Source organism: Miscanthus floridulus, chromosome 9 (genome assembly GCF_019320115.1).
Source record: "Miscanthus floridulus cultivar M001 chromosome 9, ASM1932011v1, whole genome shotgun sequence".
Lineage (NCBI taxonomy): Eukaryota > Viridiplantae > Streptophyta > Magnoliopsida > Poales > Poaceae > Miscanthus > Miscanthus floridulus.
The window spans coordinates 104,903,264-104,915,312 of NC_089588.1; the positions used below are offsets into that span (position 1 = coordinate 104,903,264).

The 12,049-nt window shown below is 43.4% G+C and overlaps 1 protein-coding gene across 1 annotated transcript; it reads left to right on the top strand.

Moving 5' to 3' along the window:
- The first annotated feature begins 1,457 nt into the window (after positions 1 to 1,457).
- On the top strand, positions 1,458 to 3,843 carry LOC136482531 (uncharacterized). Its single transcript, XM_066479741.1, has 2 exons — positions 1,458 to 2,358; positions 2,437 to 3,843. The coding sequence occupies exons 1-2, from the start codon at positions 1,607 to 1,609 to the stop codon at positions 2,975 to 2,977; spliced, it is 1,293 nt and encodes a 430-aa protein (XP_066335838.1). The 5' UTR covers positions 1,458 to 1,606; the 3' UTR covers positions 2,978 to 3,843.
- The last annotated feature ends 8,206 nt before the right edge of the window (positions 3,844 to 12,049 follow it).

Consider the following 12,049-nt stretch of genomic DNA (forward strand, 5'->3'; position numbering starts at 1 on the left):
TTAGCCGCCGAACCACTAAGTGTTGGTCGACACAACGGGGACTAGCGTGCCGGTAAGCACGTGAACCTCTGGAGAAAAATTAGTTGTCTCTTGCTCTTTGGTATTATCTCGGTGATTGAGTTAGTATTCATCTTTTGATTGGTTCACCCCTCTATGCGGCGGTATAATCACCTTACTTACCCATTTACATACTCACAAATTAGTTGTAGTAAGCTCTTTAGTGTAGCTAGAATTGAGAGCTTACTTTGTAGCTTAAGTTCATCTAGTGGAGCTCTTTAGTGTAGCAAGTGTGAGAACTCTTAGTGAGTAGTGACTTAGTAAATTGTGTGTCTAGTGATCATAGTAACAATAATTGTTGAATAGGTGGCTTGCAACCCTTGTAGAGCTAGAGCAAGTTTGTTTTTCGCTATTTATCATGCTAATCAAATTGCTCTAGTTAGTTTATAGATTTTTAAATAGGCTATTCATCCCCTCTAGCAATATTAGGACCTTTCACGCTCCCATCCCCCGCCACATCTGCCGTGCCAGGCTCCTCCTGATGGCCTGTGACATGGCCCTCCTGGCCCCCCTGGTAGTCGGCATGAGCACGCCGTGGTCTTGAGCCCACCACATCCCTCCCCGCTATATGGAGGAGCTCCCTCGGCTAGGTTGCACGCTCCTCCGTGCGAGGAGCCCCGTCTGCCAGGCAGGCACACCTCCCTCCCCACCATGCGGAAGAGCTCCAACCCCAGTCGTGGGCGTTAGACCATGACCCTATGACTCAAGGAAGACGATGTATTTTTCAATTTGGCCCCTAGGTAGTATTTTGAAATTACATATAAGTCGAGATCTATAGTGGAGCTCTCCCAAACAGATTAGTTGGAGTCCAGCTCTACGATGAAGTTGTCCTGTGGTGGATCTAGATGGATTTGGTGATCTGAATCTACTTTCCAAAGCTGGAACTCTCCGAAACAGGCCCTGATTATGGGCCATTCGACCCAATTTGACCAGTCTAATAAAACCATTCGGATCTGACCCGTCGGTTCCCATGGGAGCGGGAAAACCTGACCCGATCTAACTCGTCAGTTCTCGATGCTCAACCAAAAAATAATACAATAAATAGAAAAAAAAACTCAATAAATAACCTAACACGAATCCGTAGTACGTCGGGCTCAAACTCGGGCTAAAAGTTTTGACCTGATCTTTTTTTTCCAACCCGAACCCGAAACCGACCCGATCCAATCCAAACTGACCAAATCTAACTTAATAATGCTGAGGGATTTTTAAAAAAGTAAATAGAATCTCAATTTTCAAAAATTAACAGGTAAGTACAAATTTGCTTTTGCCGTGGTAAACCGCTTCGGTTTGTGATTTGATCGGCGCGTATCAGTTTCCTATTCGGCGGAGTTAGCCTGGCCGGCTGCCGCTCGTCTGCCGCTATAAATCGTACCGACGGTATGCGGCTCAGCATAGGCAGAGATTGCGCAGTCACGAAAAAAAAAAGGGGGCAGAGATTGCGCCTACCTAAAACAGAGTCTCACGGCGAGGAGCAGAGCAACCGGTTCCCGTGAGAGCGGAAAAGTTTCATTTTTTCCCCACCTGCGCCGCCGCTGCCTCCGCCGACGATATGGAACCGGCGACAAACAACGGATCCAGATCCGGATCCGGCTCGGGGCCTATCGCCGGCGACACCCGTGATTGGTCCCGCTTGCCGGAGGACCTTCTGGTCAGCGTTCTGCGGGCGCTGCACGTCGCCGATGCCGTCCGCTCCGGCGCCGTCTGCACTTCCTGGAACGCGGCGTACGCGGCCTTCCGCCGGTTCCGCGTCCCGTCGCCGAAGCAGCCCCCTTGTCTGCTCTACGCTTCCGAAGCCCTCGCCCCCGGCGCCGCCGCGCTCCACTGCCCAATCACCGGCGCCACGCTGCGGATCCCCTTCCCGCAGGCCCCGCTCGCCCGCCGGCCCCTGCTGGGCTCCGGCCACGGCTGGCTGGTCACCGCCGACGAGGCCTCCGACCTGCACCTTCTCAACCCCGTCACCGGCGCCCAGGTCGCGCTCCCGCCCATCACCGCGATTCACCACGTGCGCAGCGGTACGGACGAGCAAGGCGACCCCGCGTACCTCGTCTACGAGAACCTGCCGGAGTATAACTACAGCACGCACCGGTTCGAGGTGGACACGGAGCCGACTATCCTGGAGCCGGTGGACAGGTCGCACGAGTGGATGTACTACCGCGTCGTGCTCTCGGCCAGCCCGTCCGCGGGGCGCGCCTGCGTCGTGCTGCTCCTGCACATGCCGCAGGGCGAGGTCTCCTTCGCCAGGCTCGGTGACGACCGGTGGACCTGGGTCGCACCGGGAGACGACACGGGTCTCCCGTCGAGGTACGGCTACCGTGACGCCATGTACAGTGCCACCGAAGGCTTGTTCTACCTGCTCCGATTAGATGCCTCCATGTGCAGCTTGGACCTTAACGGACCTTCGCCGGTGGCACGAAAGATCCTCGACAGCTTGCCGAAATCTGTCGACCCGACCAAATACCTGGTTCAGACACCGGCCGGTGACATTTTGCAAGTTTGGAGGTCCAGGGACTACGTCGACTCGCAGATACCGGCGGAGTTTCCACCAGACTATGTGGACGACAGCATAGGGGGTCGGGACCCGTGTTTGGAGCTCAACACGTTTGAGATGCAGCTGTACAAGGTTGACTTCCATGGACACAAGGTAGAGCTGATCAAGAGCCTGCCGGAGTTTGCATTGTTCCTAGGCTGCAGTGGCTCTCTGTGCCTAGCGGTAAAGGATTTCCCTGGGTTAAAGGCAAATTGTGCTTACATGACTGACGACTTCTTAGAATACGTGAACTTCTTGAAGCATAACAGGCGAGAAATTGGTATTTGGGATATGGCAGAGCAAAGTATGTCGAAGCTTGTTGATGGCTCACCTGCTATTTATCCTTGGCTGAATTGGCCATCTCCTATCTGGATTCAACCATCCCTTCTCTAGCTAGTGGAGGATGCTTGCACAAACAATTGGACTACTTTTTTTTATCTGAATAATTGCTATCATTGACTTTTTTTTATTCAGATAGTTGTGACCATTAATCTTAGAAGTATTGTCGAGGTGACTTTGATGGTACATTAATAAATCGATTTCTTTTGCCACTATTGTATTATCTGTTAACTTCAAAAAAATTTGAAGTCAATTGTGGCAAATATATCTGGAGATGCAGTCATTTGATGTGCTTAGATGTTGGGTCGCACACTTGCACCTTTGTTGTTGGATGGATGTTCAAGCTACGGATTGGTTCGGTCAGTATGAGCAGCATCTCCCAATGTTTTTCTCGTGGATAATCACCGTGTTCGCTTGGCTTATAAGCCATACTTTTTCAGTCAACGAACAGTATTTTTCTCTCACAACAAATTAGCCAATAGTACTTTCAGTCATGGCTTATAAGTCAAGTGAACAGGGCAATTTGCTAAGTGCTGGTTCAGCAACCATACGAAGATCTATCCATACTGTACTTAACCAAATCTTCATTCCTATGGAACATTACATTGAAATCTTCAAAAGCATAGATCTTTACATGCTGGATGTTTCATGATTTACTCAGAGTGCTCGCCTGCGGCAGCCTGCAACCGAGCGGAGCCACTGTACTTGTATGGTGCTATGCTACAGCTCTTTGTAATTGGTTGTATCACTCCCCTTCTGTCTTTAAACATTTGTAGAATTAGATACAAATGTTTCTATCGTAGCTTTTATTCTGGAGAGTTCAGCACTTCTAAATTATGAAGAGGAAATTGATTTTGTGCATAAATTGGGGGTTGGTGATTTTTGTTCTGAACAAGCAGATTTATTTGTCAGTCAGACTCTAACCTTGTTGTGTTATATTGCTATACACCATTTTCAATGAAAATTCATATAAACTATTTTGCCATTTTAGTTGTTAATTAAAGTAATTTCCATTGACCTGTCCGTAGTTTGAAAGATTTGGCTTAATAAAACTAAATGACATGTAATTTTAAAATGGAGGTAATGTTAGAAAAGTTTAACTAAAAAGACATGTCGTTTGATGAGAAGACAATACTGCAATTTTGCTAGGCACCGAGCATCTCCAATAGTTCTCAAAACCCAACCTCAAATTTGATTTGGTAGCATGGTTGTTGAAAAAAAAACTCTCCAACACCTCCTTATCCCAACTCCTAATCTTATCACTGCTAGAGAACAGACTTTAGAACGATGTCCCAATTTGACATTAGCCTCGGCTTTTTTTTTTGCCCCCGGGACTAAAGGTTCCTTTAGTCCCGGTTGGTAATACCAACTGGGATTAAAGGTTCCTGCCCAATGGTCGTCCGCGGCGCAGGGATCTTTAGTCCCGGCTGGTATTACCAACCGGGACTAAAGGTAAATCTTTAGTCCCGGTTGGTAATACCAGCCGGGACTAAAACTTTTAGTCCCGGTTTGGGTGATGCCTCGGGAATAAAGATTAATCTTTAGTCCCGGTTTGGCCCCCTAACCGGGACTAATTATCCCGGCCTATAGACCAGCTCATTTCTTCCTCCCCGAGCCCGAGCCATTCCATTCAAACTCACTGTCTCGGTTCTTCAGCTTGCTGTTGTTCTTGCTCTCTCTCCCTCCATTGGTGTTGCTCTTCGATTTTGGAGGTAACAAACTTAATCCTCTTATGTTTTATCAGTAGCTTATCTCATTTTGCGATGTAGATGCATGTGTAACTTTATATGTTGGACTTTATTATGATTTTATGTCATTTTTAGCTCAAAATCACATAATGATTTGCATATATGTTTGGATAAACAAAAGTTAAATTAGTTCATCAAAATCACTTGATAGTTTAGTATTGCTAGTATATGTAGTACATTTCATGGTTTAGTTAGATAAATAAATATTTTTTTTAATATATTACTTTAGAAATGAGAAATTTACAATAGTTTGCAAAAATAAGTATAGAAAGTAACTTGATATGGTGGATTTGATTATGATTTCTATGTCATTTTTAGCTCAAAATCACATGATGATTTACAATAGTAAAATCACATGATAGTTTGGTATTTTACTATTATACATAGTACATATTTCATGGTTTAGTTAGATAAATAAATAATTTTAGTTTTGTTTACATATATTATTTTAGAAAATGTGAAATTTACACTAGTTTGTAAAAATAAGTATAGAAAGTAGATGACAACTGATACCGGATCCTCGGCCTCTCGTTCGGTTGCGAAACGACTGAGGCCAGAACTCCCTCTCATTATCTGCGGCAAGTGTAAGCAGAAAATTGTGATGGAGCACCGAGTCAAGAGACAGGGACCCAACAAGGGTCGTGTTTTCTACAAGTGCCCGGATCGCGATGTGAGTTTCTTACGTATTTGATTATTATGGCTAATTGACATGCTTTTCTTGAATATTTTTGACTAAATATTTTTTGGCTTTAATTTCAGTGGGAGGGCAATGGATGCGATGGTTGGTACTGGGAGGAAGATTATGCTACATACTTGCAGAATTCGGGTGCGCTTGAGGTAGCGGTTGCTGATGATGAGGCAGTGAGCCAGCAGGAGAAGCTTATTGATATTCAACAGACGAATGATTTGTCTGTTTTAGTTACGTACGGTCACAAAATAATTATGTTATTGAAGTGCATTGTAGTTTTAGTTTGTTTAGTGATAGTTGGGATTGCTTACGTTGTAGCCAGGCTTAGTTAATTAATCAACCATGTGTGTCTCATCTATGTTGTGTAATAAAATACTTAATTATGTTCAAGGTTTTCATAATTTGTCGTGTAATGCAGATTATGTCACGCCATTGGATGTACAATGCCGATCGCCGCTCCCAAGACTTTATTGAGGGCGTGCACTATTTCTTAGGTGTGGCCGAGGCAAATAAGCGGGATGGTTTCATGTGCTGTCCATGTGCCCTATGTAAGAATTTAAAGGAATATTCAAGCTCAATGAGTTTTCATTCACATTTGCTTAAGTCAGGTTTCATGTCAAACTATATATGTTGGACTAAGCATGGAGAAAGCGGGGTCATGATGGAAGAAGGTGAAGGAGAAGATTTAGACATTGATGACATTATTTTGCTCAGTATGGTGTCTTTGATGATACTACAATGGGGGGAGATGAAGAAGAGGTAGCGGCAGAAGATGATCTCGGTGATGCTCTTGGCGATGCCATTCGTGATGCACAACAAGAATGCGAAAGTGAAAAAGAGAAAGTTAAGTTCGACCACATGCTTGAGGATCATAGGAAGTTGCTATACCCGACGGCCGAAGAGGGGCAAAAAAGCTGGGTATAATACTGGAATTGCTATAGTGGAAGGCAAAGAATGGTGTATCCGACAAGGCATTTGGAAATTTATTGAACCTCATAAAGAAGATGCTTCCGAAGCCAAATGAATTGCCCACCACTATGTACGAAGCAAAAAAGGTTGTCTGCCCTTTGGGATTAAAAATCCAAAAGATACATGCATGTCCTAATGACTGCATCATCTACCATGGCAATGAATACGAGAATTTGGATGAATGCCCGGTATGTAAAGCATCGCGGTATAAGATCAGGCGCGATGATCCTGGTGACGTCGAGGGTGAACAATGTCCTAGAAAGAAAATCCCTGCCAAGGTTATGTGGTATGCTCCTATAATACCACGCTTAAAACGTTTGTTCAGAAATAAAGACCATGCAAAGTTGTTGCGGTGGCATAAAGAAGACCGTAAGGTAGACAATATGCTAAGACACCCAGCTGATGGGTCCCAGTGGAGAGCGATAGACAGTGAATTTCTAGAGTTTGCAAATGAGGTTAGAAACTTAAGGTTCGCCATAAGTACAGATGGTATGAATCCTTTTGGGGAGCAGAGCACTAGTCATAGCACTTGGTCAGTTACTCTATGTATCTACAACCTTCCTCCAAGGTTATGCATGAAGCAGAAGTTCATTATGATGTCGATCCTCATCCAAGGTCCGAGGCAACCTGGCAACGACATTGATGTCTATCTGAAGCCATTAGTTGAAGAACTTCTAGTTTTATGAAACAAACCAGGTGTACGTGTCTGGGATGAGTACAAACAAGAACACTTTGACCTACGAGCAATGTTGTTCATAACAATCAATGATTGGCCTACTTTAAGTAATCTTTCAGGTCAGACAAACAAAGGATATAAGGCATGCACACATTGTTTTGATGACCTTGATAGTATATATTTGAAAAGATGTCGAAAGGTCATGTACCTTGGCCATCGTTGATTCCTTCCTTTGAATCACCAAGTAAGAAAGAAAGGGAAGCATTTTAAAGGTAAGCCAGACCACCGGAAGAAGCCTCATAACCGAACCGGGGAAGATGTACTCGCAATGGTCAAGGATGTGAAAGTAGTATTTGGAAAGGGACAAGGCAGCGAATCTGTTCCCAAAGATGCTAAGAGACACACACCCATGTGGAAGAAGAAGTCCATCTTTTGGGAGCTACCCTATTGGCAAGTCCTAGAGGTCCGCAACGCAATCGACGTGATGCACCTGACAAAGAATCTTTGTGTGAACCTGTTAGGATTCATGGGTGTGTACGGGAAGCCAAAGGATTCACTTGAAGCACGCCAGGACTTGCAGGGCATGAAAGAACGAGACAACCTTCATCCAGAGAAGGCAGATGATGGACGCCATTACTTAAGTCCTGCTAGCTACACGCTTAGCAAAGAAGAGAGGGATAGCATGTTCGAATGTCTAAGCAGCATCAAGGTCCCATCGGGATTCTCCTCCAATATAAAGGGTATAATAAATGTGCCAGAGAAGAAATTCCTAAACTTAAAGTCCCACGACTGCCACGTGCTTATGACGCAATTGCTTCCAGTTGCTTTAAGAGGAATTCTACCTCCACATGTATGTCTAGCCATCGTGAAGCTATGTGCATTCCTCAATGCAATTTCTTAGAAGGCAATCAATCCAGTGGAACTAGCTACTCTACAGAATGATGTGGTTCAATGTCTTGTCAGCTTTGAGTTGGTGTTCCCTCCATCCTTCTTTAATATCATGACACACCTCCTAGTTCATTTGGTGAAGGAGATTAGTATTCTTGGACCTGTGTTCTTACATAACATGTTCCCCTTCGAGAGGTTTATGGGAGTCTTGAAGAAATATGTGAAAGTCTGTTCTAAGCCTGAAGGAAGCATCGCCCAGGGCTATGGAACAGAGGAGGTCATTGAGTTCTATGTTGACTTTATTCCTGACCTTGCCCCGATTGGCGTTCCCGAATCACGACACGAGGGGAGACTCAGTGGTAAAGGAACTTTAGGGAAAAAACATATATTGGCATGGAAGACGATTATTTCAATAAAGCACACTACACAGTTCTTTAGAACTCGTCATTGGTGCATCCGTACATCGAGATACATAAGGAGTTCTTACGATCCAAGTTTCCAGGAAAGACTGAAGCTTGGATTAGGCGTCAGCACATGGAAAGTTTCAGTGGTTGGTTGCGAAAAGAATGTCAAGGCGATGACAATATTGATGAGCAACTGTATTTGTTGGCTAGGCAACCATCGTGGCATATCCTCACGTACCAAGGGTACAAGATAAATGGGAATACATTTTACACCGTTGCCCAAGATAAAAGGAGCACCAATCAAAATAGTGGTGTTCGCATAGATGGCACAAATCCAAATGGGAATATACAAACATATTATGGCTGCATAGAAGAGATATGGGAACTAGACTACGCACCTAATTTTAAAGTCCCTTTGTTCCGGTGTGAAAGGTCCTAATGGCTAGAGGGGGGGTAAATAGCCTAATAAAATTTCTACAACAACACTTAACAAAAGGTTAGACAATTATAAGGCAAAGCAAGTGTTGCGCTAGCCTACTCAAAATACAAGCCACCAACCACAATTCTAGTTTAGATAGTGTCGATTCACACAAGAGGTATGACACTACCCTATGTTAGTGTGCTCTCAAAGACTAACTAAAGAGCCACACCAACCAAGCAAGCAAGCTCTCACAACTAGTTACACTAAAGAGCTTGTCAACTAGTTTGTGATAATGTAAAGAGAGTGATCAAGATAGTTATACCGCCGTGTAGAGGAGTGAACCAATCAATCACAAGGATGAATAACAATGAAGACCAATCACCTCGGAATCAATGATGAACACAATGATTTTTACCGAGGTTCACTTGCTTGCCGGCAAGCTAGTCCTCGTTGTGGCGATTCACTCACTTGGAGGTTCACGCGCTAATTGGCTTCACACGCCAAACCCTTAATAGGGTGCCGCATAACCAACACAAGATAAGGATCACACAAGCCACAAGCAATCCACTAGAGTACCTTTTGGCGCTCCACCGGGGAAAGGTCAAGAACCCCTCACAATCACCACGATCGGAGCCGGAGACAATCACCACCTCCGCTCAACGATCCTCGCTGCTCCAAGCCGTCTAGGTGGCGGCAACCATCAAGAGTAACAAGTGAAATCCACAGCGAAACACAATCACCAAGTGCCTCTAGATGCAATCACTCAAGCAATGCACTTGGATCACTCCCAATCTCACTATGAAGATGAATCAATGATGGAGATGAGTGGGAGGACTTTGGCTAGGCTCACAAGGTTGCTAAGTCAATGAAAATGGCCAAAGATATGAGCCACAGCCGGCTATGGGGCTTAAATAGAAGCCCCCATGAAATAGAGCCATTGTACTCCTTCACTGGGTACACTGCGCTCTAACCGGACGCTCCGGTCCAACTGATCGGACCCTAGACTCAGCGTTCGGTCCACTAATGGACGCCACGTGTCACCAGCTTCAAATGCTATTCATCAGTTTTCAACGGCTATGAACCTAACCGGACGCTTTGGCAGAACTAACCGGACGCTGGAGCCTCAGCGTCCGGTCGAGTATAGTAAGGGTCTAAATCTGTTTTTCTTCGATCGGACACATCCGGTCCACCTCAACCGGACACAGCCCAGTGTCCGGTGGTAAACCCTAGCCTCTGTACCGCCAGTCAACATGACCGGACGCAGGCAGTCAGCGTCCAGTGCTTTTGGATCCAGCGTCCGGTCACTTGACCGACGCTGGCATCTTCTCTGTTTTCACTTCTAACTTCTCCACCCTTGCTCCAATGTGCCAACCACCAAGTGTATCACCTTGTGCACATGTGTTAGCATATTTTCACAAATATTAGCAAGGGTGTTAGCACTCCACTAGATCCTAAATGCATATGCAATGAGTTAGAGCATCTAGTGGCACTTTGATAACCGTATTCCAATACGAGTTTCACCCCTCTTAATAGTACGGCTATCAAACCTAAATGTGATCACACTCTCTAAGTGTCTTGATCACCAAAACAAAATAGCTCCTACAAGTTATACCTTTGCCTTGAGCTTTTTGTTTTTCTCTTTCTTCTTTTCAAGTTTAAGCCCTTGATCATCGCCATGCCATCACCATTGTCATGCTATGATCTTCATTAGCTTCTCTTCTTGAAGTGTGCTACCTATCTCATGATCACTTGATAAACTAGGTTAGCACTTAGGGTTTCATCAATTCACCAAAACCAAACTAGAGCTTTCACGGTGCCAATGGGTGAAGTTGACCAGAGGAGGGGTAACAGTCGACAAAGAGTATGGAATGACAACAGTGGACCTCAACAATATTGGGTACAAAGATGAACCATTCGTCCTTGCTGCCGATGTGAGTTAGGTATTCTATGTGAAAGACATGTCTACAAAATCAAAGAGAGGAAAAAACAAAGACATCAACTCAATGATCAATGAGCCAAAGCGCCACATAGTTCTTTCTAGGAAAATAAATATAGTGGGAATTGAAGACAAGTCAGACATGTCAGAAGATTATGAAAGAAATGTCCAAATTCCACCCTTCATAGTGAAGAAAGATCCAAGCATCATGTTAAATGAAGACACTCCATGGTTACGACAAGATCATAACTAAGGGTCATACGTCAAGAAGAAATTCACTGTTGTGCCCGCATGATACAACGATGCATGTTTAATATATTATGTTTTAGAGACGGATATTATGTAATATGTTATGACTTCACATTGTAATATGTTTAATATATGTTTCAAATTTCACAAGTGTGTGATATAGTTTCAGAAAGTCTATATGAGATTCAAGAATTTGTTACTAGTGTTTGATAAAACTTTCTCAAATGGGAAAATGAGCTATGTAACAATTGTAGATCTTGCTGAGATGATCAAACTTGGTATTCAGAGTTTTTTCATCTGAAGTCATTTATTGTCTCATTTGAGCAAGTTTGACCAAGTCAAATTTGGTCAAATGAAAAAACAACACTTTGACTCTAGTATTATGAACTCTAAATGACTTCCAATTGAAAAGTTTTGAATACCAAGTTTGTTAAACTCATCACGATCTACAATTGTTGTTTTGGTCAACTTTCCATTTGAGAAAGTTTGGACGGTTCAAATTTGTGATTTTTAAATTTCGACGCCTACAAACTAGTTTTCGGAACCCTAGATTGTCTCAAATTGAAACGTTTTGAATACCAAGTTTGTTCATCTCATCAAGATATACAATTGTTGTTTTGGTCAACGTTCCATTTGAGAAAGTTTAGACGGTTCAAATTTGTGATTTTTAAATTTCAATGCCTACAAACTAGTTTTCGGAACCCTAGATTGTCTCAAATTGAAAAGTTTTGAATACCAAGTTTGTTCAGCTCATCAAGATCTACAATCCTTATATAGGCTATTTTTTCATTTGAGAAAGTTTGAACAAAATGTAGTTCAAATTTCACAAGTGTGTGACATAGTTTTAGAAAGTCTATATGAGATTCAAGAATTTGTGACTAGTGTTTGATAAAACTTTCTCAAATAGAAAAATAAGCTATATAACAATTGTAGATCTTGCTGATATGATCAAACTTGGTATTCAGAGTTGTTTCATCTGAGGTCATTTAGTGTCTCATTTGAGCAAGTTTGATCAAGTCAAATTTGGTCAAATGAAAAAACAACACTTTGACTCTAGTATTATGAACTCTAAATGACTTCAAATTGAAAAGTTTTGAATACCAAGTTTGTTAAACTCATCGAGATCTACAATTGTTGTTTTGGTCAA